The 23,328-nt window shown below is 44.3% G+C and overlaps 1 protein-coding gene across 7 annotated transcripts in view; it reads right to left on the bottom strand.

Annotated features, from left to right (window-relative positions):
- LLGL2 (LLGL scribble cell polarity complex component 2) overlaps positions 1 to 23,328 on the bottom strand; it is a 2,451,001-nt gene that overhangs the window by 2,072,877 nt on the left and 354,796 nt on the right. For all 7 annotated transcript variants that reach the window (XM_044084955.1, XM_044084956.1, XM_044084957.1 and 4 more), the window contains exon 4: positions 5,453 to 5,534. In XM_044084955.1, coding sequence (XP_043940890.1) covers positions 5,453 to 5,534 — 82 coding nt within the window. The remainder of the gene's footprint in view (positions 1 to 5,452; positions 5,535 to 23,328) is intronic.

Below are 23,328 nucleotides of genomic sequence, written 5' to 3' on the forward strand. Positions count from 1 at the left end.
GTGTAGACTTTTTTCCCCCATCTATCCAGAGCTCTAGAATCCCTATCAGAGGGGACAGGGTTTTTTGCCTTGGAAGCCTTAACCCCTTTGGGACCCTCAGAAATTGTTTCTGGGTCAGCAGCAGGGTTTTTATAAAGAAATTTATGAGAGTCAGGGACCCTGTAATACCTGTCTGGCTTGACTGGTGCAGGAGGTAAAGAATCAGGAGACAGACTGGATTCAGAGAAAACCATCAACAATATCAAGCACAGGGGGGATTAGCCAGGGGCCTGTGCTGAGGCAGTAAAAGAAAGTCTCTGAGCCTTTTCTTGGATTCTGAATAATCCTGGCTCTCCCAGTGGAAATGCTCCCTCATGGTGTGCAGAGTTTCCCCAAAAGAGTAATCCTCAGGTGGAGAGGCTGAAGGTATAGATTCTTCAGCATCAGAGTCCTCACAGGGAGGAAGAGAATAGCCCTGATCTGAAGAGGAATCAGAGGATACAGAAACCTGGTCAGAGGAATCATAGTCAGTGTCTTGCCTAGGCCTTTTATCAGGAGGGGAATGGGAACCCCTAATCAAAGTAATTAAGTCTTCGGCCATTTTAAGCATCTGTTTCTTTGGCATGGATGACTGTCCATGAGAATGCTGTACTTGTTTGTCTTTAATGGTGTCTTTGACTGTACCTTGGCTGCTGCAGAGGACTTAATAGTAAGCTGTGAAGGTCTGAAAACACCCTCAGAAGCCGATGCCTGCTCAGTGGCTCCGGACCCATCTGAGGAAATAGTTTCCGTAGGCCCAATACCTTGAGTATCCAGAGGCCTAGTTGTCTCCATGTGGGTGTCGGATACGGCCTGTGGCTCTGAGGTAGCGGGTGTCAGGGGCTGCGAAAGCGCCTCACTGAGAACTTGCGACTGGCCTAGAAGAGGCTTCGTCGGTTTTGGACCTCGGATGCCTGTCCTTTTCCATGTCTTTGCGTTTTTATGAATTCCGGTCGGTTGTTCCGACGGCATTATATAGTTAAACCTTCGGCCAAAGTAATGTAAAGCAAAATCAAACAGACGTTTAATAGTGCGTTTGTTGAATCTAGCACAAAACCGACAACTAGTAACGTCATGGTCAGGGCCTAGGCAAGGAATACAGTAAGATTGAAAGTCCTTATGAGGTATTTGCTTCCCACAAGAAATACAATTGTTAACTTTTACCGACATTGGTCTGGAGCAAGAAAAAGTTTCCCCAACAGGGTACTTAGCTTTAATGAAGACTTTGGTTCTGAAACTCTATTTCGAAAATCTCAGGAGTCGGCCGACCGGCACTTGCGAACTGCTTTTGCTTCGGGCACCGCGCGGCAAGAAAGACTTAAGAAAATGGCGTCGGTTGCATCTTTTATACCCCTGGCGCACTGACGTCAGGGAAGAGGCGACAGCAACCGACACCGGACCTAGACTTTGGAACTCGGACCGACTGCGGGTAGCCTGCTAGCAGGATAACCCAAGTGTAATGACTGCAACAGTGAAACACGATGAACATCATGATATGTAAACAAAGATGTGTTGGACGGCACAAACAGGGAAGCCAGAGAAAGTAGATTCTTAAGCAAATTAAGTTATTTGGAATGGAGGATGCAGAAGTAGCCTTAGGAGCTCAAATGGATTTTAATTATTCTCACACACATTAGAACTGAGCTATATTATACATACTAAATAATGCAAAAACATGGTCATCTACTTATAGGAAACTGAGATGCATCTCATTACACTACTTTACTACGTACCTATAAAGGTCAGGGTAAAGCCTCCAGGTGCTGATCACAGATGCAGATTGGTACTTCACTACTTAGAACACAGGTTCTAAAGGAATCGCTAGCAGATAAGATTCTAGAAGTCGTAGGAAAGAAACTGTCAGAAGAGAGTGGTGGCACATGGGGAGCAAGAAAGGATGTTTTAAAGCTGTAGTTGACATAAGGGGAAACAGAAATATAGGAAAAAGTTGATAGAAAATATATCAAAGGGCTGGCAAGATTAAAAGCACAGCAGAATTAACAAAGAGAATCTTACTAATGATAAAAAGGAGCAATTGAAGTACCATGGAGGGCATCAAAGAATACTTGAACAATATTTATGAGCTTAGCAAAGTGGCAGTTATTTTATGACCACACTAGAGCACAAAAAATTTTAACTCGGAGACTTAGGGTGAAAAAGTAAAATCTGGAGAGAGAAAAAGCCCAGTAAAAACATGGAGAAATAGTCTGGATATTTTATGAAATTCTCTATAAAGCATACAAATGGGGAGATCAAGAAATAACCCATTTGAAAATTTTGCAGTAAATCTTGGCATACTAAAAGTGGAACAGCTTGAATGTCATTAACTGAGAGCATAGAGGAAGAAGAAAAATATGGTGATGAACAGTTAAGCTAGTTTTTAAGTTTTTTCTTTTTTTAATGGGTTTATCCATTTGAGTTTAGTCAAAGACACCTTTTCAGTGGAGGTCTGGGGAGAAAACCTCTAACACATTACAAACATGTTTTTAACAGACATTCAGTAATTGCATGAACAAAATAATATCCCTTAACTACACACACCTTTGCTAATTAGATTAAATGCAGATGAAATAAAGGCAACTACTAAAGTATAATACTGTTTATTTGGAACTGCAAGGTAATAATGGAATTTTTACTCTTTAGTCAGACTGGTATGAAATATACACATTATACTTGGTTAAAAAAAATCACTGCTAGCTTCTTTAAGTGAGCATATTTAAACTCAGACATATGATCAGTACGTATTTTGATAATGTACACTACCTACTGCGATCAAGTGTTACAGTACGCATCTTTCTGAAGAGCAGCTTCCAGTGGGCATATAATCAAAGATACTCTAAATTATCCTGTACTTGACTGTTTAGACATTCCTTTCTGTTACGTAATTAGAGCTGTACAACAAACACAGGTCAAACAGAGTAGTGTTAAGATGGTTCATGTGCTATGTTAAGGTTCAGTGACGGATTGTAGTACCCACAGTCTAAAAAAAGGTGATGTTCTTAGTTGCCTCACATTACGTGACATACAGGAAACAGCTCAACAGACAGGATTTCACATGAAACCCTCAACTGACGGCCATATATAAGATCAATCTGCAGTCAATCTACAACTACTCTTTCCAGCCCACCTGTAAGACAACTTACTTTAAAGAATAGAACTAACTCATCAACTCAGGTAAGTTATGACCATGTAATGGGTTTTCATTACTCAAAAAACAATGAGAATGCAGCCTTTATGGCAGAAGTCAGTATGCCCGAGTTACGGTTTGCAGCAAGACACATTTATAGCAACACAACTGCACAGAAAGATGAAAGGAAACACTGCAGATATTTAAGCCTCAAATCAATGATAACTGAGCCACAGAAAGTTAAGGCCCATTAAGAAATCAGGTTAAACAGTCAGACACTGTTACAAACTCTCACAACACTTAAAGAATGTTATACTGCCCCATTAGCATGACTGACCTATCCACCCATCCCCACCATAAGTAAAAAAAAAACAAAACCAGGACAATCTTCACCTTAAATAAATTAATGAGCATCCCTTTACCTACTTGCCTATTATATACTACCTGAATTCATACAAAAGTTTTCCGATACTTAACATATCATAGCCACAGCTTCTAAAAATAAATTCATCCACTCTACATTCCACTGTAAACAATATCAGCAGATTCATTTCCAATCTCCCCGCTCAGGAACACTGCACCACTCTCTCCAAAGCCAAATGACTACCTGTCTTGTACAGAATTGTGCAACAGCTTGAGTCTCTTCTTTTTAAACTATTTCAACCAAGTGCCTTCCCTCCATTTGCAGCCAAGCTCCACAATACAAACCACCCCTTACAGCCTACGCAACCTGTCCCAAATAATGTCCTCACTCCAGAAATCCCAAACCAAACTGCACCATAATGATTATTTTCCATCCTTGCACCCAAACTCTGGTAATCTCTTCCTATTCACCTAAACAGTCTCCACCTTCCCCAACTTCAGAGCTCAACTCAGAAGGCACCTCCTTCAAAAATCTAACTACAAGTGCTTTTCCACTGGAGACACTACTTAACTGCCTCACCTGCATCACTTATGCTTCAACACTCCCTCTCATATTTACTATTACAATTAATTCAGATTTGTTTTTCTACTCTGTTAATATTTACATACTGTTACAATCATCTATGGGATTCGCCACCTTCTGTGATTACTCCACATTTGTGAATTTTTTTTTCCATGAAGTTTTTCACCGAAATTGTGCCTGCAAATGATTTGTTGTGATCAGTGTACTAACTCAGTAAGCAAACTAAATAAATAAAAAAAATAAATCCACATTTAAAAAAAAAAATCCTCCCGGAAATCCTCTACAAATGCACCAACAGCAGCTGCTTTCAAACATTGACCTGTAAAGTATTATTATTCAGAATCCAAAAAAGACCACCACCAACAAATTAAAAGTTGGGAAAATAGTTAAACGAAGACTGCTGAGAGACTAAATAAGGCATTAATCAAAAGGTAAATACTTCAGATTCCATAATGGATACTTGCATATACCTCAAGGTATTTTAACAGTGTGCAAGGGACATCAGAAGAGAGAACTACACCACAACTTGAACACTAAAGATAAATGTATCAAGTAAAAGATAAAAATAGTATACAGGTGTAGCCTTGTGAACAACACTATTTATAGCTACAGTGTGCTTAGATTTGGTACAGTTTTCAAACAGTATGAATTAATGCACTATGAATTTGGGACAGTGTTTTGTATTCTGCATTACCCAGTGTTCTTAAAGCAAGGACATGATGATTCTCTCAAGAGTTGATGTTTTAGTTTGATTTTAATTTGATAATGAAGTCCCAATTTTTATATTTGCTGACAAGTAACTCCAAACTGTGGGACCTGGCTTACACAAAGCCTTTTCACCAGTGGAGGTTTTGAACTTTGGCCCAAGGATGGTTACACAATCTTCTGGTTCATCTCCAGTTGTAGTTTTGACTCTTAATGAGAAGCAATTATTTGAGTGAGGGACAGACATCCCCTGCAGAGAAAGCTAAAATGAAACAGTGCTGTAACCTTAGGATTAGACCTAGTGTTTTGCACTAACAAATACCACAAAGTAAATTACAGTACTTTGTGTTGTTGGGGTGGGAAACTGTTAAAGCCCTATACAGAAAGATAAAAGTAAATAATGCTGCGACTCTTGAGCTGTTTTCTTAGTGTGGCATTATTTACTGAAAACTGCCTAAATAAAGTTACAGCTCTTAGTGATACTGAGGGTGAGGAAGCACAGAACCCCACAGCCCAAATTCCAGAATATGAATGCATGCCTACATGATGAAGACTAATTCAAGAAAAGACTGATTTTAGTTATAACATCTAAGGACAAAAGGAACAACTGAGCAGCAAATCATGCAAAGAAGCTAATGCTGTAGGACTGTACTTGCCTGTTCAGGTAGAAAGTGGATCTGTATGACTGAATTGTTTTCTTCATGCAGTCCCATGAATTCTACACCCGGAGTTCCATATCTGAAACTTAGCTGAGGAAAGTTTGCTGAACCAACTGATAAAATCAATACTACAGCTGATTTACATGTTTTCCCTTTTGAAGAAACATTACTATATTTTCTAACATGGGCATTTTTAAAATCAAGTCAAAAACTAACAAAGCCAAACAAGAGATGGCATCGATAACTAATGCTTGGGCATATACAATCTATAATGAATTAATACTGGAAATCATGAAGAGCCAGAAGAGAAGCTGCACTACATATCTCAGATACCCACATACATCTTACCAGATACTTATGCTGTCACCTTAAAACTTCAACAGTTAAAAAAAGAAGTTATGTACCTACCATAACGCTCCATGTTAGTTGTCTTCATCTCACCTTCCTTCATGCTGTTTGGGTTCGGAGCTGATCCTCTGCTCCGACTCGGCCATCTTCTATAGCTCGAGAGCTGTTTACTGGCTCGAGGCTACCCCTTATCCCAGAATGCCCAGCATCAGCTACCCAGATCTAGTTTGTGATAGCGCACACTAGACATTAATAACAGTTACTAAAACTGGTTGTCCAATACACCTAAACAAGGAAAGAGTTATAGATTTACCTGGCATGTGAAGTAATAAAAGATGCTCAGCCAGTGAAAACAAAAGGGAACTCCTCGCAATCCTCTAGGAAGGGGGAAGGAGGGAGGGACGCAAGAAGGAAGGCGAGATGAAGACAACTAACATGGAACGTTATGGTAGGTACATAACTTCTTTATGTTAAGTTGTCTATCTCGCCTTCGTTCTTGCTGTTTGGGACAGCGTCCCTAGCACCTAAAATCCCAGGTGGCTCATTGGAACAAACTCTTCAGAAGAGTAGAACCAAAGGAAGATCTGCTCTGGGAGACCATATCTATCTTGTAATGAGAGAGAAAAAAGTGTGGGGGTTTGCCCAAGTGGCAGCTGCACAGATTGAGTCTATGGGCAACCTAGACTGAAACGCTACAGAGGTGGCTAATGCTCTAGTGGAATGACCTTTTGGTTTAGCTGGTAGCTCTTTATTTCGTAACTGATGAAGGCAATAGTATCAGATAACCATCTGGATAAGGTCAAATTAGAAACTGGAAGACCTTGTTTGTTGAAAGCATAAGAAATAACTGGTCTGACTTTCTTAGTTCCTTAGTTCTATGGAGGTAAAAATGCAATTGTCTATGTACATCGAATTGGTGGAGCTTGTATTCTGCCTTGTTGCTGTGATTAGGAAAGAAAACTGGGAGATCTATGGATTGATTTAAATTGTTCTCCGAGCAGACTTTGGGAATGAAGGATGGATTGGTCCTCAGAGAAACTCTGTCCTTGTGAAACACCAGGTAAGTAGGATGAACACACAGTGCTTGAAGTTCTGAGACATGTCCAGCTGAAGTGATCGCAACCAGAAAAAGTGTCTTCCAAGAAAGAAATTTTAAAGGGCACGATGCTGCCGGTTCAAAGGGAGGCAAAATTAAGGAGGCTAAAACTAAATTGAGATCCCAAGGAGGGGGAGGATCTCTAACTGGGGGGTCTAAGAAGAGATGTTCCTTTCATAAAGGCTTTGCAGAGCTTATGAGACATTATGCTAGAATTAAACATACCAATATGAAAATTAGAAATGGCAGCTAGTTGTACTCTAATGGTAGCGGAAGCCGCACCAGACTGAAAAAGCTGTGTTAGAAATTCAAGAATTTTATGGATTGGGGCTGAAAAAAGATCCAAATTTCTTGATTCTGCCCAGTAAGAAAAACGTTTCCATTTACTAGACTTATGTGAGGAAACAATAATATCACGGACTGCTGGGGAGATATTGGGAAGCCTAGCTAAGGTTGGAAGTGGAGTAACCAAGCTGTGAGCTGGAGAGTTTGAAGGGATTGGTGCAACCCGCCTGATTGGTGAATCAGCAGATCTGGAACCGGATCCAGAATCCACGGATGATCCAGAAGGTGTAGGTGTAGGAACAGGAACCATATTTGTCAAGGCAAATATGGGGCAATGAGGATCATTTTGCAACCCAACGATTTTGCTTTCTGTATGAGTCTTGGAATTAGGGGAAAAGGGGGAAAAGCGTAAAGAAGTCCCTGAGGCCAATCATGGACTAGAGCATCTCTGGGTATATGACCTGGAAGAGAAAGTAGGGAGAAGTAGCTTCTGCATTTGTTGTTGAGAGGAGTGGCAAATAGGTCGCAGTAAGGCTGTCCCCATTTGCGGAAGATAAGATCTGCAACTTCCTGATTCAGAGACCACTCGTGAGGCATGAGGATAGCTCTGCTGAGCCTGTCCGCTATAACATTGGATTTCCCAGATATGTGCGTTGCTATCAGAAAATGTTGGGAGGAAATCGCCCATTGCCACAGTCTGAGTGCTTCTCGACATAAGGGGCAAGACCTGGTCCCGCCCTGTTTGTTGATGTACCACACCACTGACATGTTGTCCATTTGGCTTGCAATGGTCCCGGAAGGAAGAGAGTCTTGAAGGGCTTGCAATGCTAGGAGAACTGCTCTCATTTCTAGGACACAGATATGCAGATGATACTCGTGAGGTTGCCAAGTGCCTTGGACTGTCCTGCCTAGATAATGCCCCCCCCCCCACCCCATCAGGGAGGCATCCGTGTTCACTGTGGCTACCGGAGGGAGTTGTATGAAGAGTCTGCCCTGAATTACTAGTGGGGAGACCATCCACCAAGAAAGGTGCCTTTTGCATGTTTCTGTGATCAGGATCATGTGAGACATGGGTAGTTCCTGGAAAGACCACTGCGTGAAAAGAAGCCACTGAAGGATTCTCATGTAGAAACCCGGTAATGGGACAAGAAGAACTGCAGCTGCCATGGAGCCTAGAGCTTGGAGGACATGTCTAACTTGAACCCTTATGCTCTGCATTAGAATTAACACTAGTTGAAGAATAGTGGAAACTCTCTCCTGTGGTAATCTTGCAAACATTTATTTTGTGTTTAATTCTGCTCCTATGTATGTAATAGACTGACAGGGCAACAAGGCAGAATTTTCAAAGTTTACTGTAATGCCTAGTTGAGTGCATGATGTGATTGTATAATCCCGTGCCTCTAAGAGTTTATGCCTGGTGGAAGCAGTCAGGAGCCAGTCGTCTAGATAGGGGAAACACCTGGAATCCTTGATGCCTCAGGTGAGCTGTGACTACTGCCTTACACTTGGTGAACACCCTGAGGGCTGAAGTGAGACTAAAGGATAGAGCTCTGAACTGGTAATGACTGGCCCTACCCGGAAGCGAAGAATTCTCCTGGAGCATCTGTCCATCTTGATATGGTAGTACGCGTCCTGAGGATCTATGGAGCACATCCAATTGTCCTGACCCAGAAAAGGGAAAATGGACTGCAGTGTCACCATCCGGAACTTTTCTTTTTGTACAGATTTGTTCAATCTGCTGAGATCCAGTATTGGTCTCCAGTCCCCTGTCTTTTTTGGTACTAAAAAGAATCTTGAGTAAGTTCCGGATCCTAGGGTGGTCTGCGGGGACTTCTTGAATGGCTCTTTTTTCTAGCAGTCTTGAAACTACTGTGACTGCTTGATCTCTTAGATTGGGTGGGACATCTGGGATAGGCTTTTTTGATTCTATGGGGGATTGATGGAAGGGAATTTTGTAACCTCCAGATATGATGGATAGTACCCATCTGTCTCTTGTTATATTTTGCCAGGCTTTTGGGTACAGAAAGTCTTACCCTGACTGCCTCCAGAGGTGAGCAGTCGGGCAACCCTTCAGGGATGCTGGAAGGGTTTGGCAGAGAAAGTTTCTCTGCCACCCTGGTTTTGCGGTCCCCCTCTGCCACGAGGGTGGCATCTATTTTTGTTGTTTCCCCCTCTGCCTCTGGGGGAAAAATCACCACTTGTGTCAGGCAAGGGTCCCTGGGATTTTCGGAACCACATCTTTCCACTATTCTGATCCTTGGGATAAGGTCTGGAAGGAGTGGAAAAATGGACTCCCATGGCAGAGAGAGTCTTGCCTTCCTGTTCAAACCTGGTCAACATGTCTTTCACCTGAGGCCTAAAGAGGAGAGAGCCATCAAAGGGAGTACTGGTGAAGGACGCTCGAAAGGGATCCGCAAACTGACACAGCCGCATCCAAGCATGTCTCCTGAGAGCCATACCTGTCCCTGTGGCTCTGCTCGCTCCATCGGCTGCATAGGAAATCAGCCTTATGGAGGAGTCAACTATGAAATTAAGTCTCACAAGCTGAGAAGCTACTTTGGCTGGTGCTCCCTCAGCTGTAGGATCTTGAAGGGTATCTCCAAGCTCTTTCAGAAGATCCCTTTGAAGACGTGTAAAATAGCATAGATAATTCAGGGACCTCATTGAAAAGGTCGCTGAAGCAAACATTCGCTTTAAATATCTGTCCATCGTCCGACACTCTTTGTTCGGAGGATGAACAGAAGATGCCTCTGCTAACTCTTTCTTGGTGGCTGCTGCTACCACCATGGCATCAACGGGCACACCTTTGGAGAGGAATTGCTTGTCCTGGGGGGTTGTAAGGAATTTACTTGGTCTCCTCTGAGTATGCTCCACATAATCTGGAGCTGATCAAGCCATTCGAGCCACTACAGACATGAGTGGATCGAAAGGAGGAGATACCCAGGAGGTGGAAGGTCGGGAACCGAATGCGTCCAGGTATACAGACTCATCCTCGGTAGGGGCTAGGGAAGTCCAGTCCCTCCTCTGCCTAAGCATTTCAAGGATGCCCGAAAAGGAAACATCTTCAGAGGGAGACCTTGGGGACCCTTCCAATTCATCCATGTCTGTATCTTAAGTGACAGACTCAGGGGAGTCTATGTGCTTCCTCTTGAACTTCTTCAGGGGAAGCTCCTCCGAGTGATCAGAGGAGGCTTCGGAAATAGAGGGATCACCCAATGGGGTGTTCTGGGGCATAGTTTCCATACGCTTGGGGTCTGGAGGAGGAGTAGAGGTTGGCACAGACACCATGGGGGGAGGAGCCGATGGAGCTGGCAGTAGAGCTGTCTCGGGAGACAGCACACTCCGCATGACCTTGAAGGCGTCCCGACCTCTAGGCAGAGAAAGCTCCGGATCCAAAGAAACAGGAGTCTTTCTCTGCATCGAGGGTGATGGCTCTGAGGCCGATGTTGGAGCAGAGCTCACCTGCGCCGAAGCTCCGAGGGGGAGAACGGGGTCGGACAAGGGTCCGATGCCACTCCCCCCCCCTCCCTCGAAGCCGACGAGAGAGCCTCGGTGCCCAGATCCCTTGACAGAAGGTACAATCGAGGTAATCGGAGCAGACGTCGGAACCAAAGGAGAAATGATGATCGGCGCAGACGGTTCTACTGCCTGCGGATCCATGGTCTCCAACTCCAAGCTAAAAGTAGTCTGAGGAGGAATAGAAATAGAGGTGGATGGAGCCGATACCTGTTGAGGTGAGCTTGGACAGAATTTTTGCCAGTGCCTGTGACTTAAGCAACCTACTTCCTACTCTCTCCACATCATGATCCGATAATCTAGAGGATCGAGAGGAGTGAGAAGAATGATGGCTACGTTCACTCTGTAATAAAGGTGACTGTGGTGCCGAGTGGATGGACTCCAAGGATGGAGACCTCAGTCTCTTATGGCTCCAAGACGGCTCTGAAATAGCAGATGGAGCCGATGGAGGAGTTGTCTTGTCGGTGCCAGCCAGTACCGACATACTTGGTTGGTCAAGTAAAGGAGTCGGCTCCGAAGGTGGAGCCGATGGCTTGACAGACTTGGGGGATTTCGCTGGCTGAGTACCTTTAGCCAGAGAATCCTAAGGCTTCAATAATCCCTGAAGGATTCATTTGTTTTTGCGCTTCTACAGGACCCTTGGACTAAAAGCATGACATATAGAACAGGAGTCCTGCCGGTGAACAGCGCCCAAACAATAAACACAACTAGTGTGCGCCCATCTGTCAGACATTTTCTGACCGCATGAGTCACATTTTTTGAAGCCAGATACCTTAGTATCTTTAGACATTATAGTAACAACAACCACACAACAAATAATGAAAAAACTATACTATAAAAACAAGAACAAAGTTTTTTTTTTCATACAGTTAAAGAATAGAAGGAAAGCCTCTAATTTAAACGGCTATCTGGGGGAGGGGGGCGCTCTCTAATTTAAACGAGTTCAATGGAACAGAAGGCCCGAGAGTTATGGAGCGATGGCCAACAAAACTAAAATACACAAGAACGCGAAAAAGGGATAAAGGAAAATTATCTATATACTAAAAAGACAATTACTTGACAAACTTTCAAGAAAAAATATATATCATCAAAAAGATTATACTAAGCCTGAGCCAGTAAGGAAGCAACCTCGCAGCTGAAGCAGCAAACGAGATCTGGGTAGCTGACACTAGGCGTTCTGGGATAAGGGGTAGCCTCGAGCCAGTAAACCGCTCTCGAGCTATAGTAGATGGCCAAATCAGAGCCGAGGATAGGCTCCGAACCCAAACAGCAAGAACGAAGGTGAGATAGACAACTTAACATCAATAGTTCTAAAGTACACAAAAACATACTGCCTGAAATGCACTTCCAATAATAGAAGCATATCCTTAAAAACTCCAGGTACTTGCGTATTATCGCAACCAGATTTTCTCGGTTGCGAAATGCGCATACCAGCACAGATAGGAGTGCATGAAACAATTGAGACTGTCTTTGTAAATGTGTAGTACTGCCCAAAACGTTTACATTTACTGTAAGGTGGTAATCAGACTTTGCATGTCTTCAGATTACCTTCGGGAACAGAAACAGTGGAGAAAACCCTCTTCCTGTTTTTTGCATTACACACGCACGCTACAGTTTTCATGGCTGCTATCATACTCTCGTTTGTATTTTTTTGAACTTGTAGAAGGAATTCTTCAAAGAAATCAAACAGGCACTGAGCAATTGTTTTAGCTACACTTGCTTACTTCTAACCATTGTTGTATTCGCAAATTGTCAAAAAAATAAAGGTCACCAAAACCATCACTTCTGTGTCTGTGTTTGCCTTCTCTGAAGGATTCCTTCCGCACAGTGAGTACAATCCATTCATCACACCGACAGCAGGCATGACATTTCAAGCGTGCAACACGCATGCAAAAAATAGGAAGAGGGTTTTCTCCACTGTTTCTGTTTCCGAAGGTAATCCGAAGTTATCCCCCACCAATACAGAGCCTGAATACCACCTTCCAGTGTTTCATGGCCCCGTTTCTACCGAAGTAAGGGAAAATCGCAACCGTGAAAATCCAGCTGCGATAATACGCAAGTACCGAACTACTCAACATGGCACTATCAGATCAGAAGTGTGAAAAATGTACAGCTGTGTTTGATTAACTATGGAAACATATTTACAGATCATCATCTGTGCAGCATCTCCTTACATATTAGAAAGATCCCACATGTAATCAAAAATCTAAGATGGTAGACAGAGTATAATCACAGAGGCAGGACAGAAATACTGTAAAAAGTTAAATAAACACACTGACATTATAAACATATCAGAAAATCGAGTGTACCAGACTAAGCAATAAGGAAAAAACATGTACACAGGTAATGGGTTCACAGCTTATCAAAGAAGTACCTAGGTAATACTGGAGTGAAGAAAGAGTGCATAAGGCAACTGAAACAGAAAAATCTAGCCAACTCACCTGCTTAACAGAACTGCATAACATTCACTCCAGTTACAAGAGAGAATCTTAAGAAAGAGACCATTACAATTAAGTACTCTGCAAACTAATGTGTTCTTAATTCTCAGTTAAGTGGTGTAAGTTGCTATTTGGTGAGCCAGGTGCTTTTTTTCTTTTTAGTTTGTTTTTTTTGTTGCACAATGAAAACTTAAACAAAAAATTACTACATAAATAAAAATCGGCATAAACAGATACTCAAATATGGCTGGAAAAGATGAACCGATTGAAGCAACCAAGCACAGATATTCTTGTTACCCAAAAGCAGATAAAACAAGAAAAATTGTTTTCCTTGTTGTGACAAAATAAAAAGACTTTAACAAAAGTGGAATTCCAACCACATGGACTATATCTGTTTTAACACTCACGCTGCACTGACATCTCACTGGAGATACACGCCCAGTCTACAGTCTATTAACTGCCAAAAAAAACAGTTAATAGCATAAAGCAGACACTGATATTAAACTAGCAATGTTGATGCTGCTATAACAGTCTTACATAAAACAAATACTGCAGTGAGTCTCAAAAGTAGGAAGTGCAGACAATCCATGAAAATGAAATACATTAACCTTCTGCACAGATTCAGTAATCAATACACCAATTTCCTTCAAGCACCTTTAGAAGTCCAATAGTGGAAGCTCTTTTCGTAGGCAGTCTAATAGCAGCCTTTTTTGGTGCTGAAAAAGGACACTGGGTTCTCTTAGTTTGAATTAGTTCTGTAATTAGATGGATTTCCTGTGGAACCACTTCTGCAACATGGTTCACAGAATTAATTGCTTTAACTCCCTCATCTACAGAACAGTTATCTTCACTACAATTTATCTAAAGGAAGTCATACCTTCAGTCTACAAATGAGAGTTCAGAATAGAGAGCAAATAAAAACGCAGTACCAAAGTTATCTGATATGCTAAGAGTTGCTCTTATGAGATATAAAGTGCACCAGCCCCTTATATATTTTTTTCTGACTGCAGGCAAAAAAGTGTGGATTTTCCTTGCTCTCCCAACAAATCAAATGCTCCCTTGAGCGTGTCCATCAGGCAAGACTCTATGTGAATTATCAATGCAGACAACTTTCAGGGATTTGGACCTCCAAGGGTTTAACTTTCATAGGCACTTTTGCATACTGGATTTTCTAACAGTCTATCTTCATGAACAGGCTATACAGTGACAGTTATGCTGGATGCTAAACAGGAAATGTCAGCTATAACCACCTAGTCTACTTAGTTTTGCACCCCACAGACAATCTATTGTTTTTTTTTTAAATAACCAAGTCCATTTCAACTGGGATGAGCTTGATGGTTCCATGACAACAGAATTAGGTACTTTTATGTAGTTCTTTATGTACCATTACCATTCATTCAATCGTAGCCAAATTCAATCGCACATCACCTAAGTTGTCATGCTCATCAAGGCCAACCTGAAAGACAGCACTCCGAGAACAAATGAAGTGGCAAAGCTTTGCAAGACATCCCATACAAAGTCATCCACATAAGCAAACACTCCAGTGTAGTTCTCTAGGCAGTAGTACGAGCAGAATTTATCAGCACGATTTTTCTCATGATTTAACATAGTCTTCATTTAGTTACACTAACATAGCAGTAATCTGACAGACCATAAATACTCCGTGGATTACCAGGAACCTCCCATACAATCCACCTTAGGAGGAGGACAATTTTTTTATGACACTTCCACACCTTTTACTATATCATTATGAAAAAAACAAATGCAGTGGGGTTGAAGAGAGGGTCTGCAACTCAAGACACATGCCTGGCAGAGGTGACAGCCACCAAAAGCAACGTATTTCAAAACAAAAGTTTCAAAATCAATGGCAGCAGAGGACTCCAATGGATGGACTGCAAGTCCTGCAACATGAAGGGCATAGCCAACAGTGGGCCAGGATCCCAAAGAAAAGGTCACAGCAGAAATGTAACCTTAAGGAAGGCTTCTAGAATCTTCAGAGTAGCCAGAGGCACATAACTGCCAATATATGGAAGATGGAGGAAATGGCTGCCAAATGCACTTTAATCATAGAATAATTGAAACCAGATTTAAACAAATGTGCAAGAAAGTCTAGAACCACCTCCAAAGGGGTTGAGAAAATATCAAAACCTTGAGATTTATCCCAACTAGCAAAATGTTTCACTTGCTAGCATACACCTTCCATGCAGATGTCTTCTGGAAGGAGTAATGTTGCTCTGCAGCGGGCTGCCTTCTGAAGAAACTATTAGTGGGGTCACAGGATGTGTACAAGAGACCTGGAGGCCAAGCATACAGAACAGTACCCCTGGGTGACTGTACCCAAGGAGAGGGCTAAGGCATAATAGCTGCTACACTTGGTGTTGGATGGGGATGCAAACAGGTCGGAACACAGACTACCCCAGCACTGAAAAATCCCAGCAACAACTCTCGGCTTCAGAGACCACTCCTAAGGAAAGAGAATAATCTTGCTTAAACTGTCTGCCAAAATGCTGTACTTCCCCAGGATGTGTGCTGCAATAAGAAACTATTCAGAAGAAATTGCCCACTTCCAGACCCTTACGGACTCCCAACAAAGTAAAATCCAGGTTCCTCCTTGATTCTTTAGATATCCGATGACCAAAGCAGTCTTTCTGAATGGAGATCACATCCCTGGAGAGAACATCATGGAAAGCCTGCAATGCAAGGAAGACTACCCTCATCTCCTTGGAAGAGGACCAGGTCCCTTAAACTGTTCTCCCTTCGAAATGTCCCCCTCCATCCAAGAATGGAACCACCCACTGTGACTGTCGGGAGGGGAGACAAATGGTCTCCAGTGGACACCAAGGGAGACTCCAGCCACCACCTGACCACAACATACATTTGTCAGAATTATGGGAAACTCCACTGGATGTGTTAAATAAGACAACTGCACTGCCAAAGTCCACTGCAGAGCCCTCATGTTGTACATCTCCAGGGGAACCAGACTGATGGAAGCAGCCATGTGCCCAACAGTTTCAGAAGAGAAGGCAAAGGATTTTTAAAAGAATGCAAAGAGAATGCCTGAGGCAGAAGACACACAGACTGCAAGGCTTCCAGAGTCCAGAATTTGGAGATGGCGTCTAAGTGGCAACCTATAAATTCTAGAGCCTGGACAGGATGGAGACTTGATTTCTGTTAACTGGCCATGATACCCAAACAACTGCATAATGCTCTCTTGGGGGTGGTTAGGAGCCAAACAAGTAAGGGACTACCTAAAACCCCTGCAGCCTGAGCTAGGGTACAACTGCCATAAACTTGAAACACTCAGAGGGCAGTGGTGAGACTAAATGGCAGCTCTGAACTGGTAACGATCGGCTCCCAGCCAAAAGCACAGACATCTATTGGACCATCTTAATATGATGGTAGGCATCTGAGGCTGCTTGAGCATATCCAGTCATCCTTCCTCAACAGAGATAACATGGACTGTACAGTAACCATCTGGTCTGTTTTGCAAAAGGACTGAGCTTGCTCAAATCAAAGACTGGCTTGAGGTCCTCCTCCTTTGGAACCAAAAAGAATCTTTAGTAGACCACAGACCCTCCTCACTGGTCTGGTGGAAGCTCTTGGAAGACCCAATCTGCCAGTAGCTTCTAAATCTCACGGACTGTTTCCTGTTGTCTGGGAGAAGTTTGGAACTTCTAAAAATGAAATTCAATAGCCTCTAGATATAACTCAAAACCCATGCAACTGAGGAGATGTACTCCCAAGCTTCTGCGTGCAGAGGCAGGCTACCCCAATTGCCTCCAGAGCAGGACAGTCAAGAAACCCTTCAAGACAGCTGATGGGGCCTCCAGGAAAAGCTCTAAAGGAGCCCTGATTCTGCAAAGCACCCCTGCCACATAGGGGAACCCTCAGGAGGAAAAGTCTGTTGTGAATTCCTGAACAAAAGACTTTTCCCAGTTTAGGTTTTCTGAGGAGGACAGTTGAGGGAGTAGCAAACCATACTACAACAAACATCTTTCCACCTTGCTTGCTCCTGGTTGAAGTGTCTAGTTTTCAGAATGAACAGAGAAGAGCCATCAAAAGGGGCATTGATAAAGATGCTTTAAAGTAGTCCCCAAAGTTACACAACTTCTTCCAAGCATGGCAATGCCAGTGCCAGCGGCTCAGGACATTGCATCAGCCACACTGGAGAGCAGTATCATGGAAAGGTTAGCTATGGACTGTAAGATGGACAAGTGAGCATCCGAAGAGTTCTGAGATTCTGTAGTCTGTCAAATGCATCAAGAGTCAAGACTTGGCAATGTCCCAGTGAAGTCAGATTAAGTCAGCAAAATAGTTTTAAATGGGGTTAAGGCATAAGACCACTTCCCCAACATCGTCCAACACCCGAGATTCCCTATTTGGAGAATGAACCAAGGAGCTCTCCTCAAATGTCATTCATGATGGCTGCCATCCCCACAATTGCATCAACGGCTGGGCCCTTACTCCAGCGTGCCTGATCTTTAGGAAGGGCAAGTATTTTTTTGGGAATCAGTTCCACAATATCGGGCTCTGTCCATACCCTCTGAGACATGTTGACAAGTGCATCTGAAGGGGGAACGGCCCAAGACACAGATGGGCTTGCCCCAAGGCCTCCAGGGAACAGTTTTCAGCAGTCCACCCCTACAATGGTGAAGAAGCTCCAGAAGACTGCCAAAAGAGGTGTCACTGCAGAGGGATTTGGGTGACACCTCGCCTTCCTCAAGGTCAGTATCGTCCATTGGGTACTCCTCAGATGAATGAAAGTACTTCCCTCTTGCACTGCCTCTTACCCAAAATTTCCAACTCCAGAGATTCCATGGAGCCAAATGGGGTGAACTATCCACGAGCAGAATGAGGAAGTTACAGGCTCCAATATGAGAGAAGGGGGGGCTGTAAAGGTTGCACTCTACCATCCCCTCTCCTGCTAGGAGCACATCCTTTCTATGACACCCACACAGTAGCCTAAGTGGGCTGAGCAGAACCAAAGAACTTAGGATTCGAAGATCCCAAGGACACCCCGGATTCCAATGGCGTTACAACTTACCCATATGCAGCAAACTGAAGCTACTGAAGGCAGAAGCTCTGAAAGGAAGGGAACAACTCTGAAGCCAGAATTGCCAAAAACCAAGTCAGACGCATCCAACCTCGACTCAAAAGCTCCATGGTCTGCTCAAATGTAACCAGAGGCAAGGAAATCAAGGTTGGGGTCACAGCTGAAATCAGTCAAGCCACTGGATCCGACCTGTAAAAAGGGAACACAACCAGCCCCAGTGACCTTGGATCCATGGGGACAGAGGGAGGAAACAAAGCTGATTGAGATGCAGCTCCAGGGAGAGAAGCCTGTAGCTGAATGAATGATGCCTAACTGCATCTGCATCTGTAAAAATTACCTCAGCTGCTCTAAATCCTAAGATTTTAGGCTAAAGACCAACTTGCTGACTTGAGCCAACAAAGGGGGTTTGGAAGTCCATCTAGTAGACAAGAACTCCAGTGATCAGATCTGAACGGTCTCCGTCTCTTAGCTCCTTCACTTTACAGGTAGTTTGAATTATTACTTACCTCCTCTGAGGCCTTCACTGATTTCCACTGATTGTCTCTCTGGTTTCTTTGCATTCCACCTGGTTTACAACCCGTGTGCTTTCTCCCTCCCCAAATACTAAGTTTATATTAGAATCCTGCTGAGTATTAAGCCATCTTTAAATTTCTAGTCTCCCACCAGGACACAAGTGCTCTTCAGCAATTACATTCTGCTTGCCGGTAAGCCATTAGACCTCAGGAATTTGTTTAAAGTGTTCAGACTTGTAAAGTAATACCTACTTTTTGCTGTATTTGGATCTATACAACTAGTATTAATTTTTTCTGATTCCTGAGTGATCTGCTTATTTATTTAACTAGTTGATTCTGTCATTCAGGAATAGTATTTTTACTGACACTACCACTGCAGCTATGTTGACTCTATGCTATTATGATGTACTAAAACAAGAAGTTATGTACTCACCATAAAGTTCAATGTATGTAGTCCATCTCACCTCACATTCTTACCCGTGGGTTCGGAGCCGAATATAGTCTCCAACTCGGCCAAACTTTTCTAGCTCGAAGTCTTCCATTGGCTGGGCTAAGCAGTTATCCCATGCTGCACTGCTCCATATCCCCAGATCTAGTTTGCTGCGAAAACTCAGTCATACCCCATGCACAACAACATCTGAGTAAAGAAGAATAAACTAAAGGTGAAGGGAACTCTATAAATCAGACCTAACCTCCATCCAGGAAGGGGGAAGGTGGTAGGGTAAGCAAGAATGTGAGGCGAGATGGACAACATACATCGAACGTTATGGTGAGTACATAACTTCTTGATGTTATGTAGTCCAATCTCACCTACATTCTTACCCGTGGGACAGCGTCCCTAGCACCTACATCCTGGGAGGCTCATAGGAAGATACTCCTGAGTACTGTGGAACAAAAGGAAGACCTGCCCCTAGATACCACATCCAACTTGTAATGAGTAACAAATGTGTGAGAAGCCAAAGTAGCTGACGCACAAATATCATCCATAGACAATCTGGCTTGATAGGCTGTAGATGTAGATACAGCCCGAGTAGAGTCAGCCTTGACTGGAAACGGTAGGTCTTTACCTCCTGATGAATAAACGAAAGAGATGCAACCGGATATCCATCTGGATAGGGTGATTTTGGAGACAGGGGACCCAATTTTGTTTTCCGAAAAGGAGACAAATGGCTGATCAGATTTTCGGAGATCTTTAGTTCAGTGCAGATAGAAACGTAACTGTGTACATCCAATTGATGAAATTTAAATTCTGCCTTGTTAAAAATAGAGAAAAAATACTGGCAACTCAATAGATTGATTAAGATTAGAAACGGACGCCACTTTAGGAAGAAAGGAAGGGTTTGGTCTAAGAGAAACCCTGTCCTTAACGCTACCAATTGAACTTTAATGGTAGCTGACGCTGAGCCCTGATGAAAAAGCATAGACAAAAACTCCAAGACTGAAGCAACTGGGGCTGTGTAAGGGTCAATTCCTTGGGTATGAGCCCAAATAGAAAACCTCTTCCATTTGTTAGAATAAATCTTCCTAGTAGAGGGCTTATGATAGGAAGATAAAATATGAACTACCTCAGGTGAAAAGTGATGAAGCCTAACTAACGACGGAAGTGGAGTAGCCAGGCTGTCAATCAAAAGGGTCCGCAGAGAGGGGTGGAACTGTCCCGACATGCGTCTCAGTAAATCTGGTTGTGGGTCCAGAATCCAAGGTGTGTCCACAATGTAGGGTTGGAGAAAGGGGAACCAGACTTGACGAGGCCAGTGTGGGGCAATCAGAATCATTCTGCTTCTCAAGGATTGAGCTTTCTGAATCACTTTTGATAGCAAGGGAAACGGAGGAAAAGCATAAAGCAGACCGGAGGGCCAATCGTGAACTAGAGCGCACCCCTGGGTGACTCCCCCTGTGGGGGGATCAGCGTGAAGTAGCTGCTGCATTTGGCAATGAGGGGGCTCTGGCTAAAAGGTCGCAGCAAGGCTGACCCCATCTGCTGAAGATTCGTTCTGCAACAAGACTATTCAGGGAGCACTCGTAAGGCATCAGAACAGCTCTGCTTAGCCTGTCCGCTATCACGTTGGACTTCCCCGAAATGTGCATTGCCACCAGAAACCAGTGGGAAGATACTGCCCACTGTCACACTCGCATGGCCTCTACATATGGGGTATGATCTGGCTCCCCCCCTGCTTGTTCATATACCACACCACTGACATGTTGTCCCAGTGTATTGCAGTAATCCCTAGAGGTAGAAAGCTCTGAAGTGCCTGCAAAGCAAGTGGCACCGCTCTCATCTCTAGGACGTCGATATGCAGATGTATCTCGTGATCTTGCCACGTGCCTTGGACTGTCCTGCAGAGATAATGCCCCCCCACCCCATCTGGGAGGCATCCATGGTCACTGTGGCAACCGGGGTTAGCAGAACGAAGGGTTTTCCCCTGTCCAGATTGTTGGTGCAAAGCCAACTGAGATCCTGTTTGCATCTGTCCGTCAGCAAAATAGGGTGGAAAAGTCGAAGTTTCTGGACAGACCATTGAGCAAAGAGGACCCATCGAAGGAGCCTCATGTGCAATCTCACTAGAGGGACCAACATAACTGTTGCTGCCATAGTCCCCAGGAGTTGAAGAACCCATCTTGCCTGCACTTTCCACAGGGGTAGCAGGGCGTGCACCTGTTGCTGTAAGACTGATTCTTTTCTGTGGTAGAAAGGCTCACATTTGAACGGTGTCCAACTCTGCACCTATAAAAATGACACGCTGTGAGGGCAACAAGGCAGATTTTTTCCAGTTCAGTGTTATGCCCAACTGTTGACAGAGTGATGGTAGCGTCCCTGGTTTGGATTAGTAGATGCCTGGTGGGGGCACTAAGGAGCCAGTCGTCCAGATATGGAAACACTTGGAATCCCAGACGTCTCAAGTGAGCTGTCACCACCACCATACACTTGGTGAACACCCTGGGGGCTGTGGTGAGACCAAAGGGCAGGGCTCGAAACTGGAAATGACTGGCTCCCAGCCGGAAGCGTAGGTGCCTCCTGGATGCCCTGTTCGTTTTGACATGGTAGTAGGCATCCTTGAGGTCGATGGAGCACATCCATACTTCTCCCAACAATGGGAGAATCGATTGTAGTGTGACCATATGGAACTTGAACTTTTGTACATAGTTGTTCAGTCGGCTGAGATCTAATATGGGTCTCAGGTCCCCTGTTCTTTTCAGCACCAAAAAGAATCTTGAGTAAGTCCCTAATCCGATCTGGTCTGAGGGGACATGCTGGATGGCTCCCTTTCCTAGCAGCTTTGAAACCTCTGAAGCTGCGTGATCCCTTTGACTAGGTGGAACATCCGGGATTTTTCTGACTGGAGGGGGGTCTGACGAAAAGGGGATGACATAACCTCCGGAAATTATTCGTAATACCCATCGGTCCTGGGTGATGCTTCGCCAGGCTTCCGGGTATAACGATATTCGACCCCCGACTGGCTCCAGAAACGCAGTCGGGCATCCCATCAGGAACGACGGTAGGGAGAGGCGCGAAAGGAATCGCAGTCTCCCGAATTGCGGGTGCCCCCTCTGCCTCTAGGGCGGCGTCTCCCTGAATAACCTCCCCCTCCTCTGCCTCTGGAGGGGGACTCACCTTTTGCAGCAGGAAAAAACCTCTGATCTTTTGAACCACACCCCCCCCCCGCCAGGCCTTGGGGCAAGGCCTAGAGGGAAGGGAAAAACGGACCCCTACAGCAGACAGGGTCTTTCCCTCTTGCTCGCACCTAGTGAGGGTGTCTTTCACTTTGGTTCCGAACAAAGAAGAACCATCAAAGGGGGCGTCCGTGAAAGAAGACTTGAAGGCCTCCGCGAAATGACAAAGGTGCAGCCAGGCTTGCCTTCTAAGGGCAACTCCTGAGCTTGCTGCCCTACTCGCTCCCTCAGCTGCATATGAAATGAGCTGCATGGAGGAGTTAACGATGGAATTGAGGGTAGAGACCTAGGAGTTAACCGTCTAGGCCACCGCCTCAGGCACATTACCCGCAAGAGTATCTAACTCCTTGAGGAGATCTCTCTAGAGCAGAGTAAAATGAGACAGGTAGTTCAGTGACCGTAAGGTAAAGGTTGCTGACAAGAGGGTACGCTTCCCGTATCGGTCCATGGTCCTAGACTCCTTGTTAGGAGGATGGATGGAGGAAGAAGTCTCTGCTACTTCCTTCTGAGTGGCCGCCGCCACCACCATGGCATCCACAGGGACTCCTTTGGACAAAAACTCCTTACCCGGGGGAGCAGAAAGAAATTTATTGCGTCTCCTGGGTACGGGTTCCACAGAATCAGGGTTCTCCCTCACCCTCTGACAATTTAAATACAGGAGCTCGAAGGGTGGGGACACCCAGGTGGCGGAGGGCTGAGCAAAGGCCTTCAGGAAGACAGACTCCTCCTCGGAGGGGGTTTGGACGGCCAGTCACCTCTGTTTCAATATCTCCAGGATGTCGTAGAAAGAAACATCAGAGGATGACTTGGGGGACCCCTCAGATTCCTCGAGGTCTTTTTCCGAGGTGAGAGACTCATCCTGGGAGTCTGTGCTTCCTCTTGCACGTTCTCTTTCTAGGAGGCTCCTCAGGCAACAACTCTGAGGGGCCCTCAGAAAGTTGGGGACCACTTGT

Source organism: Protopterus annectens, chromosome 10.part0 (assembly GCF_019279795.1).
Source record: "Protopterus annectens isolate FY-2018-M chromosome 10.part0, PAN1.0, whole genome shotgun sequence".
NCBI lineage: Eukaryota > Metazoa > Chordata > Ceratodontiformes > Protopteridae > Protopterus > Protopterus annectens.